Below are 23484 nucleotides of genomic sequence, written 5' to 3'. Positions count from 1 at the left end.
CCGCGGAAATATGCTCATTTAGAAGTTTTATCATTACCAAAAGTTGCTGGAGAAATTGATGCAACCATAAAATGTCGCTAGTAAGAGTAGGTTGCCCGAGCGGTGAGATAATTATGTGTTACGTAGAGTTACGTCGGAGTCATTTTAGCTAACATTAGCCGTCAGAAAAAACTGCTTTCAAGCACAGTAAGTTCACAGTCCTCAACTAGCTGATTATGGTATGGTTATGACTTTCACGGTAGTCGAAGTTAACCTAATACTGAACACTTTAAATGCTAATATTTTATTAGGTCAGGTTATTAACGTAACGTAAAGCCTGTTATGTTAGCTAATACTTAGCGTTAGCATGTTTGCAGTTGGGCTCATGTATTCATACCCTTTCATAAAAGAAAAGGCTAAATTTAAAACAGTCACTAAAATAACGAGACTTAAAAAAGGAACAATAAGTAAAATTTTGCAAAAATGTAATTTAGTACTATAAGACACTGTTTTTTCATCTAACTGAGTTGAAGAAAGAAAGAAAAACAAACAAATTGGTCCGGGACAAATTAGAGCACTTTTCTGTTGAACAGTGGGACAAAATACCTGTCAACAGGTGCAGAAGTCTGACTGAGAGGAACAGAAAACACCTGACTGTAGCGGAAACATTAAAGGATTGTTCAACAAAATATTAGTTTATGAGTGATGTAGTATGCAATAAATTATCCTATTTGTTTGCTTAAAAAAAAAAAATTCTATTGAACCAGAATTAGAAAAATAATGTAATGATTTTCATAAAATTTTTATTGATTACTTTATTCAATTTCAGCTCATTTTACAGGCAGCTGTTTTTTCCCTTCTTTAATGAAAGGGTGTGAATACATATGAGCACAACTGTATGTGTGTGTGTGTGTGTGTGTGTGTGTGTATATATATATATATATATATATATATGTATATGTGTGTGTATGTATTATACACACACACACAACTGTATATATATATGCAGTATATAATATATATAGTTGTGCTCATATGTATTCATACCCTTTCATTAAAGAAAAGACTGAATTTACAAGTCTCTCAAATAACTAGAGACTTAAAAAAAGGAACAATAAGTGAACATTTGCAAAAAATATAATTTAGTAATATAAGACATTGTTTGTTTTTTTTTCATTTAATTGAATTGAAGAAAGAAAAACAAACAAACAAATTGGTCCTGGACAAATTAAAGCACTTTTTTGTTGAACAGTGGGACAAAATACATCTCAACAGGTGCAGAAGTCTGACTGAGAGGAACAGAAAACACCGGACTGTAGCGGAAACAGTAAAGGATTGTTCAACAAAATATTAGTTTGAGTGATATAATATGTAATAAATTATCCTATTTGTTTGCTTTTTAAAAAAAAATATTCTATTGAACCAGAATTAGAAAATAATGTAATGATTTTCATAAAATTTTTATTGATTATTACTTTAGTCAATTTCAGCTTATTTTACAGGCAGCTGTTTTTTTCCTTCTTTAATGAAAGGGGATGAATAAATATGAGCTGTACTGTATATCACATTTGCTAACAGCAAGTCATATTTTGTTAGTGTTTAAACGTAACATTTGGTCTTATAGCTTCAGTTTCTCCCTTTTAAAATCCATTAGCGACTTCAGCATCACAGTCATGAACAGCAGCGCGGAGAGGAAATTCATCAATCTGCGAAAACGTCTTGATCAGCTGGGCTACAGGCAGACTCTTGGAATAGAGTCACTACCGCTGGTGGAGAAACTGTTCAGGTGAAAGCTTTGTGCTTCTTATTCACTTCACGTTCACACTTCACATTGGCTCACGGGTTGTCATTTGTCATTCATCTTCTCCTGTTGCAGTGATCTGGTCCACACAACCGAGAGTCTGCGCAATGCTAAGCTATCAGCAGGAAAGACTGAGAAGGAGAGCCGAAATTTTGATGCCCTGCTGGAGCCCTACAGGACGGAGAATGCCAGGGTGATCGGGGAAAACAACCAGCTGCACCGTGAGCTTCTGAAACTGAAGGAAGAGAAGGAACTGGTCACTAGAGGTAAATGATGAAGACAGCCTCGCATCCTCTTCAGCAGCCTGAAACATGTATCACCTGTAGGCATAAATGATATGCAACTCACATATAATCTTGTCTTTTTCTCAGAGTTCAAAACTCGCATTCGGAAACTGGATCATGAAACATCTGACCTGAAGTTTTTAAACAATCAGTATGTGCTTAAAGTTCGCTGCCTGGAGAAAGACAGCAAAGCCAAATCTGAGCACATCCAGCAGCTACAGGAGAAGAACATGCAAGCTGTTGTGCAGACACCAGGTATCCCAATGCCAGAGATCTGATCAAAACTCAGCATTATTAAAATGACATTTAACCTCTGTGTATATTTTTTTGGATTCTTTCTCATGCTGTGTCAGGTGGCAAAAAACACGGCATCCCTTTTAGAAGACAGCGAATGCAGATTGATGAGCTTCTTCCTCCGTCCACAACATCTGCTTATCCTGTTCTGCAGCCTGACGATCCATATGTAGCTGATTTACTGCAGCTGGCCGACGGAAGGTTACTAAGAATAGTGGAGTTTATCTAAGGTTGCGTAGGTTGTCTGCGATGCTTGCATTCAGAATATGTAACTCACTTCATGGTAACTTTGATCTGCAGAATTAATGAACTACAAGAAGACATTGTTAAAATTAAACTAGACCTGGAAAATACCCAAGAATGTATAAAACATCTCAACACTCAGGTGAGAAAGCTAAACTGATGCGTAATGCAGCATGCTATAAGTTGCATTAGTTGTAATGAGGTGTGTCTTTAAATAGGTGGAAGAGCGAGACAAAGAAATTGAGCGTCTGAATCATGTACTTCGTGGAGGACGGCCCCATGAAGTCATTTCTCTTGAAGCTCAGAACATCAGCAACGAGAAAATGATTGCCCACCTTAACCTTCAGGCAAGTACAGCTCACTGCAGATGGAATATGTAGAAAGTAGATCCTTTTAAAAAAGTCATCTAATTGAAAAGGGATGTTGGTACTTGCTTTCTGTAATCTGTGACTTTTTTTATATATAGATTGAGTATCTACAAGAGACCAACAGAACCCTGGAGCAAAAGATAGAGGGGCTGCAGCAGAAAAAGAAGGATGCCTCGACTGAAGTGGCCAATCTGTCGTTAAAAAACCTGGAACTCTGTGAAGAGCTGACTCACATAGATGACCTTGCAAAGCGCATGGAGATGGATAAGGAGCGTATGTTGGAAACTGCCGATGTGGAACTAAAAGAAACTAAAGTGAGACTAAAAGGAGACATTAACTCTTCAAGCGTCGCATTTGAAACAACAAAATTAATTAATAATTAAGTTTTTCTTTTTTTTTTTTTCCCTACTAGAAAGAAATTCAGAGGCAGCAGAAAATCATTGAAGAGTTGGAGGATATCGTCACAAAGATAAGAAGGGTACAAACAGCTCTTAAAATTCAATCTAGCAGTGTTTCTGAGGTTTAGTGTGTAATTAAAAAGGAAACCTTTGTTCTGTGGGATGATTTAAGGAAAAGTCTGAAGAGGAATTTGAAAAAGACCGTCTCAGAGATCAGCTGGTGGAGCTCAAAGAGCAAAATGAGAAGATGGAGGGACTGGTGAATTTCCTAGAGGATGAGAAAATCCGGCTGCAGGGCAAAGTGGAGAAGATGATGACAGCAGGTAATCATGTTCATATTAAACCAGCTTTGCATTGATCATAGTTGTGCAGCAACGACTTGTTGCTGTTTTTGTAGATAAAGACTTGGTGCTGGAGCTGGAGACGATGCGTGCCACACATGGCGTCTGTGGAAGAGAACGCTCCCCATCTCGTCTAGATGCCTTTGTCAAGAGTCTGGAGGAGGAGAGGGATTACTATCGGCAGGAGGCTGAGCGCTACAAAAGAGTCAGGGGAGGCAGTGGTCTGACCTCAAGCCCCACTCGTAGCCCAGAAAGAGGCAGGAGTCCAAGGTCCAAATTAAAACAAGTAGGAAATGACAATAAGGAAGGGGGGGGTGAATTATAATGTGTTGCTTTGCTAATGCCACATGTTGACATTTATAGGGAGGAGTTGCAGAGGCAGACCTGTTTCATGTTATTAAAGAAAGAGATGAGCTTAAAGCGGCTCTGTTGGACTTTGAAAAGCACATGGAGGATTTCCAGAACAACGTGAAGGCCCTCAGCGATGAGAGAGACCATTTCAAAACCCTGTTTAAACAGGTAAGACTGGAGAAACTTCCACAAGTATTCAGCCCTTACAAACAGCAGATGTTTCTGCTCCTTTAGGCTCAAGATGACCTAAAGTTGGCCCGTAGCTTCGAGGCGTCGGCTGACTTCTTGAGACTGCAGGAGGAGTTGAAACGGGCTGAAGGGAAAATCGAACAAATGACCTCTGAAAGGGAGACACTTACGGAGAGATTAAAGGTCAGTCAAGAAGTCATGGCTTACATGGTTCTGATGCACAAACTTTAACCAGACTATTAAGCCGCCATAAAACATCCAACTGGGACACATCCTGACTGGAAATACTTCCACCACTTGTTGAAGTTGTTTCTCTAATTCTTCGTTTTCTATAGTAAAGACTTTACTACAAGAATGTAGAAGTGAAGTTTGCAGGTTTCTGATAACAAGAAGTTTCAGTGTTTTGTGACATGTTACTTTCTCAGTTAACAAATTGTAAGTTGTATGTTTGACTGGTACATCGACAATGATGTAGTTTGTTCAGTTTAACCTAGAAGTTGTTCTGTAAACAAGGTTGATTTTTAAATTTTTGATTTATTTTGTTGTTATTTTTATTTTTCCTGAGAATGGGAACTGTTGAGACTAATCCAGCATGGTTCAACAGGTAGCACAGACTTCAGCTCTGACAGACAGACAGGTGGAGGAGAGGAGGATTCTCCACCTGGAGAACACCGTCAAGAGTGTGAGTCTGATGGATGTGTGCAGAAATCTGTTCAAGCACTTTTTCTCCTTTCAGTTATGCTAGATCCTAACATTAGATATGGGTGGATGTTTACTCCACCTTGTCTTTTTTTTTTCTTCGTCTTTAGCTGGAGCGGGAGAGGCTGGACCTGCAGTCACAGGTGTGTGTACTGAGGGAGAGCAGAGAGGCTGCTGAGGCAGAGCTGAAGGTTCGCTCCATTTCTCTGGTACACAATGCAGAGGAGGTCGCCCAGCAGAGAGCCGAGGCGAACGCTCTGAGGTGATGCATCGTCTTCTACCGCACAACCGAGTCATGTTGTTAGTAGAGATGGGTTAAATTAAAAGAAAATAAAACAGTTGATCAATTTGAATCTATTTATAATTTGTTTAATATCAATGAATGACACTTGGAGATTGATCTTCTTTTTTAAATCTTTTTTTTTTTTTAACACACAGTAGGGAAAATAAGTACTTGATCCCCTGCTACATTTGTAAGTTTGCCTACTTCCATAGAAGTTAACAGGCTCTCATTTTTATGGTTGTTAACTAGGGCTGTGACAATATGCTTTTGTCCCAATTCAGTTCAATTCCAATTTTTTTCTGTGCCGATTTGATTTAATGTGCGATTCTCACAATTCTTTGATATTTCTGATTTTTATAGATTTAAAAACAAAACAAAAAAATGTATAACTTTTTTTTTGCTTGTCATTTTTCTTGATTTCAATTAGGAAAAAACAACACAGTAACCAAGAATGCCCAAGAAGACATGTAAAAAGATCATTAAAAACAATAAAAATGACCAAAATTTTATAGTTGATTAATTTTATTTATTTGGGGGGAAAAAAATCGACTTTTTTAACAAAAAAAAAAAATCTATTTTAAAATTGTGAAGCAAAAACATCACGATTTTCGATTTTTCTATTCAATTTTCCCACCCCTATTGTTAATATACATGTAAAAATGCTATCATAATCTGGTATTATTCTACCAGAGGATAAAGTTTTATATTTCAGTACAGCTTAGTGCATTAATCTAAACTGTCTCATTATGTCAGGTTTTGAAATTTAATTTGTTTGTTAAATTAAAAAAAGAACAACCTAAATGTATGAAATCATTTACCTCGGTCTGTTGTTTTTGTTTTGTTTTTTTTGTTTTAAACTTTGCAGGCTTTTACAAGAGCAGATGGAGCAGACGCTATCTGATACCCAACATCGTCTCTCTGTGAAGATGAATGAGCTGCATGCAGCCCATGAGCAGATTGACAAACTCGAGGAAAAATTGGGTGAATTTGCTGCTCTGTTTCTCTTTTCCACCATGACTGCTTGACTGTTTGCTCTATCTTTGTTCCCTTTTCTTCATTTCTTCTCTCAGGGGAGCTGAGTCAGCACAGTTCCAAGCACAGGGAGGAAGTTGCTGCCCTTCAGAAGTCTGTCTCTACCCTGGACAGAGAGAAGGATGCTCTGCAGGACGAGGTGGACCAAAACACAGAAAAACTAGTTGTTGTACAAGAAAAACTAAACAAGAAGGTAACTTTTGCAACAAGCATCACTAAGATTAAAACTTTTTATTCACTTTTTTTAACTATTTATAAAACAATATTCAGTTGCTCACATGTACACTGAAAAATTTAATGTTTTTTATGTTTATTGTGAGAAGCTTCCTGTTAAAAACTAAACCATTCAAATGATCACCCCTTCCCACACATTAGCTTTCTATTAACTTAACCTAGGAATGCATTCATGCACACTACAGCACTGGATGTTTTGTTGTTTTCCCACCATTTACACCAGAACTCTTGTTGGAATGTGATGGTTTGTGGTGACGACAGATAAATCAATCCCATACTCCATGTTTATGTGAACCAGTGACTTGCGATAAAAGCTCTAATGAGCTTTAAATCTTTGGCATTTACACAGGAAAAGACCCTTGAAGATGTGAGACTCACAGTGAAAAACATGGACAACTCTCTAGCGTGAGTACAGTGCTCTCTACGTGGCTTTCAATGCAAACGAATATTTATACTTTAATAAACTGCTGCGACGCGGTGACTTTAATCCTCTCAGCCAACTGCAAGGAGCATTAAACAGCCGCGAGAGGGAGATCAGCAGTCTGAGGAGGCAGCTGGATGCATCTCAGGAGGAGCTGACTGCACTTAGGAAGGATAAAGAAGTCATAATCAGAGAGAACAGGAGGCTGCAGGATGACCTAGCCACAATGACGAGAGAGAACCAAGTAATCAGAAGATCTTATTTATTTTTCATAGTACTGGTTTTTCTTTGTCGTACCAAAAGCAGAAGTAAGTTTGCGCTGTGTCCTTGTGCAGGCTGTCCATGTGGAAATGGAGGAGGCTTTGCATGAGAAGGATGAACTGAAGTTGAGGATCCACTCTTACATTTCTGAAGTTTCCAGAATAGAGAAACTGATGGCCACAAAAGTAATAAAATACAATTATTTTCAGTTATGTCTGAATGCCATTAGAGCCTTTAAAGACGAGCTTTCCACCCCATAGTCCCACTGCTGATTGTTAACTGTTGACCCCCCCTCCCCGCAGGAACAGGAGAATAGGGATTTGCTGGAACATTTCAAAATGGCTCACTCTGAAATGGAAGAGAGGGATCAGAAGTTGCAGATGGCCGAAGGCCTCAACACTTCCATCCGCCTTGAGCTGCTCTCCTCAGACACAGAACGCAGAAAACTGCGAGATGCTGCTGCACAGCAGGAGAGAGAGATCCAGCAGGTGAGATACAGGTTGAAAAAATACTGCTAATGTGCATTTACACGATAAAAAAATACTTTTTTTTTTCTTTTTCTAACTCAAGCTGTTATTATCCAAGACCTTAACATCTTTCATCGCTCTGTTTCTCTAAGCACATACAGGCTCTGCAGGCTTATGAGGCCAAAGTGTCCTCACTGGTTCGTGGGATGTCGCGACTAGAGGAGGAGCTACACAGAGCACAGGAGGAGAAGGCTGCTCTCCTCTCAGATGTGGCATCTGTCAGGGAGCTCTGTGTCAAACTGGACTCTGGAAAGGACCTCATTGCACGACAGCTGACTGCAAAGAGCATGGACCTCGAGAGGGTGAGGCCGGATGTGGTTTAGACTTAGTCCTAAATCTGCTGCTTCTGCTTTACTGGTTGCATTCCAGTGTGCTAGTACGCATGCTGCTGGTTCAGGCGGAATGCTCTCATAGTTCTGCTTTCTGTGAGTAGGTGACGGGAGAACTGGAGGATGTTCGGTCAGAAACGGAGCTGCTCAAGCAGCAGCTGGCGAGCGAGAGGTTGACTGTGCGCAACCTCGAGACGCTGCTTTCCACCAATCGGCAGAAAGAGTTCCAAACTCATCTTACGGCCAGCGAGAAAGAGTCGGAGCTCAAAGTCCTGCGTGACAGACTCACCCTGGCAGACAGCAAGACGTAAATAAATCCAGTACGGTTTATTAGTTTTAAATCAATAAAATGGCAGTTTTGAAGAAGTGGCTGATGTTTATTTGCACATGTGAGAACAGAACAGAGCAAGCCAGAGAAGTGTCCCAGCTGCGCGGCAAAGCGTCTCAGCTGCAGACGGAGATAGACGTACTGAAGAGACAACTGACCACCGAGCGCTTTGAACGGTGAGCTCATTAGATTCAGTCTAAATTCAGGTCAACAGCTGCTTATTATATAAATATAACTTTATTTAACATGGAAATAAACATTAGCATTTTCCAGAAAATTAGGTTGTTTTTTAGGGGGAGAAAAAGACTTAAAAAGATTTTTAAAAATGACCATTTTTATGTTCAGCATACCAAACCCATCATTTTTAATGGAAAAACCTCTTTGTCATGCAGCTTGATATTAATATACGATGTATTCTGCAACTTCAGGTTCTGCATAGTTAGTATGACAGCGGAGGTCAGTGTTCCTTATTTTCAACATGCATTTTGTTTTTCCACTAAGACCAGAATGGGGGGAAAAAAAAAAAAAGACAGTGAGACTCACTCTGAGGTTTTTTTTTCTTTTTTGAGAGAATTTCAAATTCACAACAAAGCAGAAGAAATGGTCGCTTACAGGTGGAAATGGGAACATTTCTTACACTCCAAGTCTGAATTAAAATTTTGAGTGCCGTCAGTAATAAAGTACAATATACATCCAATCCCTAAATAGCCCTGCGATGGAGTGGCGAGCTGTCCAGAGTGTACCCTGCCTTTCGACCAGACTGCTGGGATAGGCTCTAAGCGGTTTGGATAAAGGATAAAATGAATGAATGAATAAATCTAATTCCTTATTCACAATTTTATTAGAAATCGTGATCATTATGCAAAGGTTCAGCGAATGATTTGCAAATATCTACCATAATTGTCTAAGCTCAGTGTACAAGGAAACTGTCAAATGGTACAAAAGAGCTTGTTCAGCTTCTCCATAGCATGATGTAAACACAACTTTCCATGTCAAAGATTACAAGACATTGTTTACTGAAATGACCTTTATGAATTTGTCATCAAAACTGTTGGAGGGAGTCAACTTGTGTACTTATCACTTTCCATTCTGAGTATTAGACCATAACTAATAAGCTCTGCAAATTATAATACATATTTCTGTACAAGAATATCACAAATCCTGAGGATACAATCAATACGCATGTCCTGTCGCCTTTCTGTCCTCAGTGAAAGGGCATTTCAAGAGATGCGCAGACAAGGTTTGTCCTTTTCATCCCTGCAAAGCTCATCTTCACTCAGTGTCTCCGGCAGTCCTCACCACACCTCCACAGAGCGCTCCATCCTCCGAACTCTCGACCGCTCCAGTGACAAGTCAACAGATAAGTAAGTCAGGCTTTAAAAGCGTGAAAGTCATGAACCAGTTTTTCCTTTATGAAACGTCCTGGTATCCTGGTAGAGGAGATGAAAACTAAGCCTTAAAGCTGGGGTAGGTAATGTTGCTCAGAGACTTTTTTTCTTTTACTCTGAGTGAACTGGTACCTCGTCCTGATGCGAACTAGAAAAGCAGTCGAAGAGTGCAAACCTCCACCACGGCCTTTAAAAAGTTCCTGGATCAGAACAGTGATCCAGATCACCACCAAAATTAAATGAGTTCTTCCTTTTCACATTTCCAACAAATCCTGAAAATTTCATTAAAATCCATCCATAACTTTTTTGAGTTATAACGCCGGTAAAAACATAACCTCCTCTGCGGAGGTAAGAAAAAAGTCTTGGATCACACAAGGAGCAAAACCAGAGGGGTCAAGACAGGGCGCCACTTTCACATCTCGCTAGCTCCCCAACATTACCTACCCCAGCCTTAAAAGTTTGAAGCTTTTTGTTTCCCTTCATGCTAAAAACATCCTTTCAATTTTCTTTTTTCAGGAATGTAAGCTTCAAGGATTAAAGACAAATGAAGGGGAGTGACGAGTGAGTCAGAAGGCACGAGAAGCCAGAAGTGTTCAGTCTGGACATGAAACATGAAGGTTTCCACACTCAACATGAAATACCCGGTAGCATACCTCCTAGCTGCTTCACCACACCGTCCGACCAGTCAGTCAAAACAAGACAATATGCCCACTGTAGTACCTTTGCTCTTTTACAAATAAATCCAGCTTCTCACTCAGCTTGTTGATGTAATTACTGAAATGTTTCCCCGCTTTTAACTTGACATGTTCAAGATGTTTAAAGTCTTTGTATTATGTTATTTGTGTTTGGTTTTTTTTTTAAATAAAAGTGTTGATTTACTAAATAAAGTATGCAAAAATATGAAATGGAGTAGATTGCACTGTAAACTGCAAATGTTAACAGAAAGTGTAAATAGAAATACAAAAGAAAAAAAAATCCTTGATTAACCCAGTAGGAGACGTCTTTTAGCTAGTTAAACCACTGGGTGCCCCCTCAGACTGTTAAGCTCTGACAGTCTGCTGTACATCAACATTTGCAACAACATTATTGGCCAAACTGGATGAAATACTGGATAAGTACACACCGTTTCCTATTCAAATTCAAGCTTTAGTGGTTTTGAAATCTTCTCTTCTGGCATTTTGATGTGCAGAAATCTCAAGTAAAAAATGTGTAACAGCTTCAGTATAAACTTCCCTAGAAATAAAAAATAGTACAAGTGATATTCTATAAAAATATAATCTCAAAACTATAAAACATTGCACGTCTTAGTGCCGGCAGTGTTCGGCGGTGGTGTTAGGGAGGGGATAAGCAAACAGAGAGAAGTCTAAAATGTATTTAGGCAAAAGTTCCCTCAGTAGCTTCTGAGGTAAGCTGCACAAGTAGTAGTGTAATGTTTCTGTTGTAACTGGTTTGTACCACGTTTGCCTCTCTGGGAAGTGAACAAACGGCGGCGCGCTGATGCGTTGCAGCACGTACTCCGCATCGTGTTCCAGATGCTCATAGGACCCAATGAAATCGTAGGAAACGGCGCAGGGTTGGCATAAGTTGTAGACGGGCATCCAGTGCTCGTTCATGCGCTCCACATCCTCGTCCAGCAGGTAGTGGACAAACTCTGCAAAGGTCACATCTTCTCCTGTCACAGAGGCATCCTTGGCAAAGCCCTTTCTGTAACGCTTTATTATCTCCACGCCGTACTTCCTCTGGTAGGACTCGATCTCCCCAAACTTGTTCCTGTAAGCAGACAGCAGGCGCTCCATGGGTTCTCGCACAAACATGAACTTGAAGTAGTGTGTGAGGCGGTAGCGGATCTCCTCCGGCTTCAGAGAGGACAAAAAGAGCAGATCTCTGCGGTGGTCCATCTTGATGTTGACGTCCACGTTCTCGAGAGCTCCACTCAGGACCTTCAGGACCCTCTTCCAGTTGGAGCAGGCCACTTTGGGGACGTAACAGTAGAGGAAGCGGTACTCGTCGTTCACCAGGATGTGTTGCAGCAGCGTCTTCCTCTGCAAGGGACTCAGTGACCATATGCTGTGGGGCATGTTTTTCTGGCTGCACATGGTTTTGATGGTCCGGTTGCGGATTTCCTGGAGGATCTAGATGTGAACAAAAAGTGACTTAAATTGCGTCTGAAACCAACTTCAGGTTGGAAGTCAATGTAAGCAGGTTGGAGCAGTTTGAAAGGAAGTCCATAAATAAATGTCTTAGCTACTTAGATTGAGACTGTTCTTGCCTCCATAACAAATCTGCTGTAAAAAAATGTTTGGAGAACCTTTCAAAGTGGATGATTATTTGTATAAAAGCAATGGAGGAAATGACAAATCCAAAAGAGTTGGAATGCTGCGTAAATGTAAATCAACAGAATGCAACGATTTGCTAATTTCATGGACTCATTTTATTCCTAATAGAACATATCTCAAATGTTGAAACTAAGATTTTAATCACTGTGTGGAAAATAGAACTTTTAACATTTGACGGCAGAATCGCATCTCAAATGTTGGGATAACTAGAGCAGGGAGTCCAAAGTCGGTCCTCGAGGGCCGATGTCCTACAAATTTTTAACATCTCTCTTTTCCGACGCGCCTGGCTTACACTGATCAGATCCTACAATCAATGAATTGCTGCACAGATTCATTTGAGTTGGGTGTGTTGGAACAGGGATACGTGGAAAACCTGCAGGATTGTGGCCCTAGAGGACCAAAGCTGGACACCCCTGAACTAGATGATCATCTGACAACTAAGTTTAATTAGCAACAGGTCAGACACATGACTGAGTTTGAAAATAGCACTTCAGAGAGGCAGAGTCTCTCAGATGTCGAGCCGGGCAGAGGTTCAATCTGGAAAAAATGGCATCTAAAAAGTGAATAAACAAAAAGAAAAAATCTTCCTCATATAAATTTACTAAAACAATAAAGATCCTACTATTTCAAGCAGATAATAGTTAAAAGATTAAGAGAAATAGAAGGAATCTGTATGCAGGGAACAAGACTGAAGGTAAAAGCGGCCTGTTTGGGATATTTGGTCCCTCAGGCAGCACTGCAATAAAAACAGGCACGATTCTCTTCTGGAAATCACCAAGAAAACCAACAAATGCAGGTTAAAGCTTTATATCGTGCCATACATGAATACAATCCAGATATGTTGCTGTTTAAACTGGGCCAAAATGGTTGCAGGCAAAGTGGAAAACTGTTCTGTGGTCAGATGAATCACAATTTGAAAGAATGTGAGTGCTGTTTCCTGCAAACTAAAGAGTTTATTATCTGTAAAAAGCTCAAAAGCCTTCATCTCTGATGGTGTGGGGTTGCATTGGTGCCTATGTTGTGCACAGCTATCTCTTTCAGATAAGATTCTGCATATTTTAGCACGATCATGCTTCATCCATCACGACAGCATTCCTTCACAGAGTCCTGCTAAAGCTCCACAATATGTTGTTTGAGCATCATCATCCCAATGTACATATGTGCAATAGTCACATCACAGGTCCTGTAATGTAGGAAGCAAATTAATTTTCTTCCTACATTTGTCCATCTGTCGATCTTTAATCTGCAGACGTGGATTGGGAGCCGGCCTATTTTCATTTACGACTTCTCAAATGCAGGCAGTAGTAAACAAAACACAACAGGACAAAACTTTAATTCAGGTCCTTGCACAATAAATGCAAGCAAACTCTCTAACATAGACAGAAACCATACCTGAAACACACAAAAAGTAGTAAGATCAGTGCTGGTTCACTGTTAACAGGATGCTAGGAGAGTAGCATTACCTAAAGTGCTATTCAACTCATTTGCTGAAAATTCTTGTTTTCTTTATTGCACAGGATTAGAAAAACATTGCATTGTTAGTTTTTCCTCAATATTGTGCAGCCCGAGCTGATCCAGCACTGAAGCTCTTTCACCAAGAAGAATTGGTCCAGCATGACAAAAAAAAAATAAAAAAATCCAGCGATTAAAAAATTCTAAACAGTTTAGCAGCTGCATCAGACCAGAGAGGGACAACATCCCTCTCCCAAAACTACAACAACAGGTCTCCTCGCTTCCCAGATGTTTCCAGCAATATGTTTTTTAGAGATATAATGCTACAACCATATTCAAAATAGGCTAAAATTTTCCATTTAATTTGAAAATATTTAACTGTTAACATTTTATATGTTGCTTTTTATGTGTTTGGAAATAAAATATGAAGTTATGAAATCTGCAAATCATTGCATTGTTTGTACATTTTACACAGCATCCCACATTTTTTTTGTATTTTTCTCCCCTGCTACGTGAAATGGAAATCGAGGACATCGTCCATCTTTAAAGCCTTTATTATCATCAAGGCCAGATTATCCAATGGGCACAGGCCCATACCCACTTGGGGCTCATTTGGAGACTAGTGGGGGGCACATAGGCCGTACACAAGCAGTTTGGGCATGAAACAAAATGTACATAAAAGCCAGATAGTAACACCACAGTGTCTAGTGAATTGCTACAGGTACCACAGAGATGTTAGAAATGTCTTTTTACACTGTATCGTTTAGGGCTGTGACGATATGCTTTTGTCCCGATTCAATTCGATTCCGATTTTTTGGGTGCCGATTCGATTTCAATTGCGATTCTCACAATTCTTCAATATTGCTGATATTTGTGGATTAAAAGCAAACAAAAAAATTTAAATCTAGTTTTTGCTTGCAATTTTTCTTGATTTCATTTATTAAAAAACAACACAGTAGCCAGACCATCATTCTGTTGTTATAATGCCCAAGAAGACAAGTAAAAAGATAAATAAAACAATAAAAATTACCAAAATTCTAGAGTGGATTAATTTTATTTGAAAAAAAAACCCTCAATTTTTTTAACAACAAGAAAACAAAAAACAAAAAACAAAAAAAAAAAAATCGATTTTAAAATTGTGAAGCAAAAAAAAAAAAACAAAAACAAAAAACAAAATCCCAATTTTCGATTTGATTTTCCCACCCCTCTTATCATTCACCATTTTCACAGTGTTGCACTGAGGATGTAGGGGCCCGTGGGACACTCTGGGCCCAGGGGCCTGTGCACTTTTAATCCGGCCCTGATTATCATCACATAATTTGGGTTTGCATTGGGGGGCATTAAAATAACATAAAATGACACATTTGATAGCTTTACTGAATCTCATACTTCTTTTTTAACACGTGTAACTGGGCTAATCAAGCTCTTAAGCTTCCTATTTACAAAAGAGCCAACTACAGCGACGACCACAGAAAATTCCTGCCGGGATTAACGCATTTTCACCGCTTTAAACGCAACTTTCCGTGGTGCGTTTAATGACTTTACCTGAGACTCCACGCCGTTAGCACCGTCTTTCCCAGCCTGTCGGATAAAGTCCAGCCGCTTTCCGTCACCCCTGGGAGAAGGGTTCTCCATGCTGTTCAGCATTCCTTTCTCTATCATGAGCAGCAGGCCTCCGGATGCTACGATGACCAGGAAGGTGAGAACCGACGGCAGGACGGCGGAGCTGCGGCGGACGGAGCCCGGACTCACCGTGGTTCTAAAGTTTATAACCGAGCTACTCCGCATCCCGTCGCTCCTTTTCCTCCCGTGGTCCTGCCTCCGTGGAGCCATACTAGAGTCCTGTTTACCTACGTGGTGTTTAACACCTTCCTTATTTTTAGGATAAACAACTGAGCTGGAAACTTGGTCTGAAAGTTGCCGCTCGTTACCGACCACGTACCCACAGTTACGCTCAGCGATGCTGGAAGTTTGCAAACATACGACATTTCCTGTTTCTACTGTCACAACAAAATAGTTTCTACTAACACCATAAGCAGTTATGTTTACTGTGTGAAAACAACTTGTGAAGTAGAAAATCAAAACTTTAATTGTTTTAAAGAAATTGCTGTAATATTTTCTCTGGCAGGAAGATTTCGTCATAGCAACGAGTTGACGTAGTCTATGACCTCATCATGTCCTGCGCGCAGTGTCAGCTGGGAGATGTAGTTTTATTGATAGTTTTTTTTTTTCGGGTGTAGTTTATGATGTAGATTTTCAAGTTTACGATGTGCTTTTAAAGTTTATTAAATGCATTTCTTCTATAAACCTACAGCTCTGAGATGTGCTCAGCTCCACTCATCCTCACAACACTTTCACTTACTGTTGTGAGGATGAGTTCTTAATTATCCTTATATGTCATTATAAGGATAAAATATAATTATATTTATAATTATCTATATATCTTATATCTACAATTATCCTTCACCTTTTAATTATTATATACTACAATATTGAATTTCCCTTTGGGGATTAATAAAGTATTTTTCATTTTTTTCATTTTCATTTCATTTCATGAGTGGATTTCCTGTAAATAGATGTAAGACACTGCTTAGGTCACACTAAGTTGTGCGTTACATTTGTTTGTTTGTTTATTATACATCTCTAATTTTGAAGCTTCCTTCAGTTTGTCTATCCATCTGATAAAGTTGTATCACTGCTTTACATTAATCTGCTTCAGCACCTAACCAGGACAAACAGTTCAGAAGTGACTCCTGCTTTCACAACTGAGTCTTTCTGTTTGAAGCAGCTGCGCTCTCTCTACCTCTTCTCTTTCTCTGTAATGAACCAAAGCCATGAATTACCATGACAGATTGATTGTAACAGAGTAAATTAAAAAAAGCATAATCTTTTTAAACCTCTTAAAAATTTGTTCAGGCAAGCATTTTAGCTCCAAAAAGACTTGGTGACACTGCTGTGTATTTCTACTGTTGTTTTTTCCAAACCTTGCAGGTTTTCAATGTTTACATTGTTGTGAAGCACTTTGTGACCTCATAAAAAGCGCTAAATAAATAACGTTTATCTTATCTTATCTTATCTTATCTGCAGACTGTCCCTTGATTAACCAGAAGACTCATCAACATCTACAGCAATTCCAATTATAATCGGACCCTCAGATCGACGAAAGATAAATGAAATAAATGAATGGATTCTTCAGCAAATATGTGAACAAAACAGACAACAATCAAATGTCTGGATCTGATTCATACACTTTATCCTTCTTTTCATGTATTCCTCACCTTGTATTTAGTGAGATATCCAAGAAACTGTTGGGTTTCCAAGATCAGATAGACGTTTGTGTGGATGACCAGTCAGTCAACAGCACAAACTACAACGTCCATAGCTTTGACTATCTGTAATATCAGGCTAAGATTAAAAATGACAACAACAAAAGCAAGTTGCAAATATTCATTCATTTTCTGAACCACTTAATCCAATTCAGGGTCGCGGGAAAGCTGGAGCCTATCCCAGCTGGCTTTGAGCGACAGGCAAAGTTGCAAATATTAAATGGTAAAATGATAAAAGCGGAAGATAGAGATGAACTTGACATACAACCTGTCAGACCACAGGTGTGGCGATTTCAGGGGTGCAAACTTCACCCCAACACCTCCAACCCCCCCAACACGCCTCTTTAACCAGTGAACTGATCAAGCAAGTTGTTGTTTGTTCAGGGTTGTGATTTAATTTAATTGATCATTTTAAAAGGTGCAATCATGTGAAAAGGCCTTGTGTTGTCTGATAAATGTATTGATTTCTTTTTCTGAGTTACGTTATAACCTCTGCAAAACCAATCAATTTAATCATGAAGGGTTTTTTTTCATCATGAAAGATTAAATTTTTTATTCTTTTTTTCTTTTCTGTCAGAGAATAATGAAAAAAAATTGTTATAATGTTGCTTGGGATGGCACCTTTTACATAACCTGGATAATAATCCAAATCCCAAAGCTTAATATTTAGTTGTTTTTTGTTTTTTTTAAGTTAACATGTCAAATATAAAGCAACCATGAACCACTGGATGTTCATCTTTTTATGACCAACATAAGATCAACTCTTGAATGAACCGACAGATGCCTTCATATCCTAACCAGTATGTACAGTAGCTTGAATCCAGTCCAGACTGGCTGACATGTAGCTTTGTGATAATTATGAGGTCATAATATCAAATCCAGACACAATGCATCAGTGTGTGCGTGCGTGGGCATGCGCGTGTTTGTGTTTTTGTTGAGGTGGCCGCAACGTTTCCATTCATTTCTTTTTCTCTATTTTTTTTTTTTTTTTTTTGTAAATGAGCAGACCTCCTGATATGCACGCGCTTACGTTAACCATCAGTAACGTGCTGGCATGGTGACAGTCCGCACTGTACTCTGCCACACCCTCCTCCCTTCTCCATCTCCATCTCCATCACGCGTGCAGCTGCGCGGGAGGCGGGTGCGTGCGTGCGTGCGTCTCCGCCGTCGTGCACCCGCAGCATCAGCAACACAAAAGGGTTCGGAGCCGCCGTGGCAGGGTTTACCTCAACTCTGATCCGACGGGAGGAACCGCGTCTTCCAACAAAACCCGGTGGGATTTTCTCTCCTTTATCTCCATGTTGTTTCTGCTTCATGCTTCTTTCTTTTTTCCTCCCACTTCCACGACGCCGGTGACCTTGTCACTGTAGCCCACCTCTCATTTACTACCAACCTGCTGAGATCTTCTGCTCCATCCATCCCACATGTGTGTGTGTGTGTGTGTGTGTGTGTGTGTGTGTGTGTGTGTGTGTGTGTATGGGCGCTGTTAATGGGCTGAGACTTGCAATTTGATCCGACGTGAAATGCGCAAACGCCGCGTCAACAGACCCAGTTGGGACAAACGTTTCTCCTCAAAATCCTCCAAATAAAGGGAGATTTGGGTGTCATCTGTGACAATATGTAGGGAAAAAAACAAAAAACAAACCAGAGGCCGGATTCTTTGTTCTCCGCGCGCCTGTCAGACTGTAATTATTAGGATGTAATCCCCGCGCGACATCATGCGCTCATCTGCCACTAAAGGTTCCGTATTGATTGGTATCTTTAGGGTCCATGTTGACTTTGTGTTCCTCCACACAGAATACAGAAATGTCAGGGTGTTTGAGTCAGCTTGAAAGCATGTGCAGGCCATATGGTGCGGGCCTACATGTGCGCAAAAAAAAAAAGAAAAAAAAATTATCCATTTGTTTTCCACGCATCATTTAAAGGCTCTGAAATCAATACTTGCATTTGCTGCTTCCATTGCGTTGCTGAGACTCAGACAGGGCGAATAGATGGGTTGTCTGACAGGGATGAATTAACTGGCTGGAAGTGTTTTGTTTTTTTTTCTTCTTCTTATGCTGCTGATGTTGAGTAAACTGGTGCTTTTTATTACCTGACTGACAGGCAGATGTAGTGTGTAGGCCTAACTGGTGGTTCTCTGGCGCCATTCAGGTATGTGCTTTGCTGGAAGGAGAGATCTATCACCTTGGGATGGGATATAATCCACCGCTTTCAACCAGACTGATGGTTTGGAGTCTCAGATGCTCTGATGTGACAACTATAATGTTGTCAGCATAAAAATGCTGGCTTCAAGGTGCTTCTGGAGAGCTTTGTCAATGCCACATGTGCATCTTTTTCACCATCCAATGACCTCAGATGAAAGTGTAACTGTGGATTTTGGATTTTTAATGACTGGAAAGACAAACAAGACCCATCTGACTGTCTGCTGTTGGTTTCTGTATCAAAAGACGAGCAGTCACTAATTAGCTGCACATAGCATTACATGTGTGTCTGGTTTGAATTAAAAATGTTATTTTGCAACATACTGGTTGAAAAGTTACTTTCAAGCTTCAGCTTCAGATTTCCTATCATGAAACTGCTGCCCATTGTTTGTTTCATTATAGTGCAGTAATAAAACCAGTCTGTTCCAGCATTTTTACAATGCAAATAAACAATTGATTATTGGTATTTGATCCGTACAATGAGGTGCTTGTAATTCAATCTTATGTTGCAAAAATTACAATTTGTGTTTCATGTGTGCTGTGCATTGATTTGATCATAATCAATTTGTATAGGCAACCTCACTGCTAACTGCAGCCTTCTGGTAAATATCTCATTTAACGGCCAGGAAATAACATAAATATTCAGTAGAATCTTTAAATAGAAAAATGTAAAAATAATAAGAAAAACATAAATAATATTTTTAAAATGCGATTAAAGTCTACTATATAATTTCTTTTGAAAGCTGTCCCAATTATTCAGTCCCATATGACGCAACTATTCACCAACTCCACAGGAATGTGGCTTCTGCTGATAAAAGCTTGCACATTTTCTTTCCACATATCATGCACTTTAAAGTGTGTATTCTGCTCAAGCTGCTCTTTGCGTTATTTTACTGATGTGCAATGTAGGTCAGGAATATCCAGGTGATGAAATGGATTCTCTTCATGCATATCTACACATACAGGTAGATATGTAAATTTTATGTTTATGCAGTTTGTCCCTGTGATTCACCTGCCTTTGAATCATCAACATGTACATTAACACCTTTCCATTTTGAAGCTTTTGTGTGTGTTTGTGTTAAAAAGATCACATATTCAGATATTTGTCCTAATTTCAATGAGAATTCTGAATGACTCGTTCACCACCTGTCAGGTGCAGTGAATTCCAGGGTATCGCTTATCATAGCTGAAGCCATTTGACCCCCTTTTGACACAAAAAAAAAACTGGAATCGTGAATAGTCTCTGTCTGTTTTGCCTGACATGTTTTCCCTGCTTTACTACGGGTTTGTGTTCCTGCACATTGTCAGTCAGAGAGCCGTCTGTCTTTGATGTGTTGTGCTGCTGTAATATAGGCAGCAGCCAGGGTGGTAAAGCCCCATCATTATCATATCCCTGTGAGACTGCAGTGTGAGCCTGCCAAAACTGGAAGCGGGGTGGGGAGGGTGGACAGTAAGACTATGCTGATGCTTACGGCCATTATGATTCCACATCTGATAAAAAATCCAACCAGAAAATGAGGATCTCATTTGGTCGCCACATAATGAGGTTACTTGAGTCGAATGAGCTGTTATTCCTCCATTAGAAGTGAATGTAAATAATATTTGCTTTGAAAAAACAAAAATACCAGACTACCAGAAGAATACCAGCTTGTGTGCAGCTAGAAGGCAGCTCTGAAGGCTGCGAGCTTCACACACCTGACTGTAGCAAACATTTGTGGCCAGATGCGTTAAAGCAGCTGCGGTTCGTTGCATTTCAAACCCCGATGATCGCACGTGTATGTTGCTGTTAACGCACAATGTAAACCTTTGTGTGCAGCAGCCAGTCAAAATGATGAATGCCACTCTGTTCTCCTGCGCTGGATATCTGGCGGGGAAAACAAAGTGTCACTTTGTGCCTCCTCAGCACAGCAGCACTGACAGACACAGGAGAACGCCCATCTCTTTGCTCAGCACTACCTCCTCTCCTCCAACACAGAGGACATGTGCTCCTCTCCAACACACATGAGCCCACACTGATGGGACATTTCATTCCACATGTACAAATCAAATTTCCCTTCATATGAGAATACATAGAAATGTTTGTTAAGCTGTCTTCCTGTACGTCTAAACACACACACACACACATGCACACACAACCAAGTACTTACTGCATCTGACACCTGACTCCAGGTAATGCCCTAGATCCTTAGTGACAGCAGGCAGGTGGAACGGCCACACACTCACTGATAGCCTTGCACACAGAGCGACTGTAGGACGGTAAGAAAGAATTTTTATTCGCAACATCAGGTTTATTAGTTTGTAGCTTGACATTAACTGTTGGTTACATTTAGGAATTTGGTGACGTTTTCTTCTTCTCTGTGTACAAAACCTGTTGTCAGCAGCTCATGTTGTATAAGATGGTGTCGACAAGTTCGTCAAAACGACTGAACTCCAGAATATTTATTAAGCTACTTCGCCTGCAGCTCGCAATGTTTGTTCCAGGCTCAGGCAAGGTGAAGAGGACCTTTTTGTTGTTTGCTTGGACACCTGAGCATTAGCTCTAAGCTGATGTGGAAAATATAACCATGGTCATGTGATACATGTTGCATGTGAGACTCAGACCCATTGTTTCGCTTCATTCATCCTTTTGGACATGTAGAGTGGGCAAATGAAAACATCTCAGTTGTTTTTACATCTGATTTGATGGAATGAAATGCATTTTCTTGCACCTCTGACAAGGTATTTCAGCTGTAGCAGGTAGATCGTTACAGAGTAGGCGATGTTGGCGTGCTTTACCATGCACAGCTGCTAACACAAACATAGCATAAAGAGTAAGAAGTTTGTGTTTGGTTGATTATTTGTTATAACAATACTTTCTGACAACAAACACGGTTGGAAAGCTAGTTTATTTACCTTTTAAGTGGAGCACATATGTAAGGAAAATGCGTTTGTGGAATGAGCAGCAGGGTCGTGGGTTGTGCTCATGAAAACTTGCCCAGGCTGTAGAGATATGGGATTGCTGCTGGTTGCTCATCTCTAGCCCTGCGATGGACTGGCGAGCTGTCCAGGGTGTACCCTGCCTGTCGCCCAAAGCCAGCTGGGATAGGCTCCAGCTTCCCCGCGACCCTGAATTGGAATAAGCGGTTCAGAAAATGAATGAATGAATGCTCATCTCTACATCTGTCAGCATTGATCTTGCCTCCAATGATGACAAGCATTGTTTTTCTGGTGAGCTTTTACTCTGTTGGTGCAGGAATCTGCACGTCTCCTTCACACTTTGGTGCTACAATCCAGCTGCTGTTGGCAGAATTTGGACTTATGATGAACATAACATTTGTCCAGATGTCCAGGTTCTAGTGCACATGTTGCAAACACCAGTACAAATGGACCTAATGGTGAAAGTAAGTCACAGCAGCACAATAATCTGTTAAGCACTGGTAGAAAACACAAGGCATGTTTTTAACTGATCCCACAAATACATTTGTCTTACAAATGCGGCTCCATTTAAAAATTAAATAGACTTTTCAGCAATATATGATTGAATACCAAGAAGGTATACATTGTGAGGGGTAAAAAAACTAAAAACAGAATAAATAACATAGACAAGGACAATTATAAAAATACAGTCAGCTAAAAGCAATAAAAAATAAAAGCAATAAAATTAAAACGGTCAAATAAAAATCAGATTTAAAAAGTCAACTTATTGTGCAGAAAAAAAGCTTTGTAACATAGAAATAATCAACCAAACACAAATGTTCTTACTTCTTGTGCTTTAGGTTTAGATGTGGTCTCTGAATGAAGCTTTACAACATCGCTTGTACTTTAACATGCCGACAAAAGTGCACATTTTCCTAGAAAAAACACAACTCAGAGAAATGACTGAAAAATAAAAAGCTAAATGAAAACGGAGAGCTGTAGACATATAGCAGCCCCTGCATTTTTTCCCCCATCACAGAGCTGCTCACTCCACTGCACAAGCTGTTCAGCAGATGCCCTCAAGCAGCATTTACCGCTTCTTAAAACACTCTGCCTCAGTTCTAAGTGAAGTGCACGAACAATAAATTTCAATCTAACTCCTTAACTCAACGTTCTCATCCTCTGGTTTGCTGCTATAGACAGCTGTATGACTTGTACGCAAAAGTAGCTGAGATTAGCTGAAAGTAAAGACAGTGGAGCACGTTTACTGCCTGGAAATCAGCTGATCAGTTTGTGGCACTAATCTGATCGGTTTCTGTTTGCAAATGGGTGTGAAAATGCTTTCTGGAAAAGCACAGCGATAAATAATGTGAAAATGACTCAAGTGATGTCCAATTTTTTCAATGTAAATTTCAAGTTGCAAGAATGAGAGTCCTGCTGAAAGCAAGGAGCCGTGCGTCTATGACTCTCATATTTCATTTATTCTTCTTGTGAACGTCTAAACTGATTGTTGAGGATGGCACA

At 39.9% G+C, this 23484-nt stretch overlaps 2 protein-coding genes across 2 annotated transcripts; one reads left to right on the top strand and one right to left on the bottom strand.

Annotated features, from left to right (window-relative positions):
• The first annotated feature begins 7 nt into the window (after positions 1-7).
• cep135 (centrosomal protein 135) lies at positions 8-10889 on the top strand. Its single transcript, XM_079245447.1, has 26 exons — positions 8-186; positions 1634-1765; positions 1856-2046; positions 2152-2319; positions 2418-2559; positions 2659-2743; positions 2820-2948; positions 3068-3283; positions 3382-3447; positions 3540-3690; positions 3765-3994; positions 4072-4227; positions 4294-4431; positions 4853-4930; positions 5058-5209; positions 6096-6211; positions 6301-6455; positions 6846-6901; positions 6993-7161; positions 7253-7363; positions 7481-7666; positions 7798-8007; positions 8139-8341; positions 8434-8538; positions 9571-9726; positions 10267-10889. The coding sequence occupies exons 2-26, from the start codon at positions 1653-1655 to the stop codon at positions 10286-10288; spliced, it is 3504 nt and encodes a 1167-aa protein (XP_079101573.1). The 5' UTR covers positions 8-186; positions 1634-1652; the 3' UTR covers positions 10289-10889.
• Positions 10890-11054: 165 nt separating this feature from the next.
• chst14 (carbohydrate (N-acetylgalactosamine 4-0) sulfotransferase 14) lies at positions 11055-15371 on the bottom strand (the record flags this gene model as incomplete). The annotated part of the gene is made up of 2 exons (XM_079245357.1): positions 11055-11882; positions 15084-15371. 2 exons carry the CDS (start codon positions 15369-15371, stop codon positions 11055-11057), a joined length of 1116 nt encoding a protein of 371 aa, XP_079101483.1.
• Between the last annotated feature and the right edge of the window lie 8113 nt (positions 15372-23484).

This window comes from Telmatherina bonti, assembly GCF_933228915.1.
Source record: "Telmatherina bonti genome assembly, chromosome: 8".
Lineage (NCBI taxonomy): Eukaryota > Metazoa > Chordata > Actinopteri > Atheriniformes > Telmatherinidae > Telmatherina > Telmatherina bonti.
Note: the sequence above shows the minus strand (reverse complement) of the source record. Positions and strands in the feature narration are given on the sequence as shown.

Coding starts and splice junctions, on each gene's coding strand:
- cep135 (XM_079245447.1), top strand. CDS start 1,653: ATGAACAGCAGCGCGGAGAGGAAATTCATCAATCTGCGAAAACGTCTT. Junction 3,691..3,764: donor GGAGAAGATGATGACAGCAG/GTAATCATGTTC, acceptor CTGTTTTTGTAG/ATAAAGACTTGGTGCTGGAG. Junction 7,667..7,797: donor AGGAGAGAGAGATCCAGCAG/GTGAGATACAGG, acceptor TGTTTCTCTAAG/CACATACAGGCTCTGCAGGC.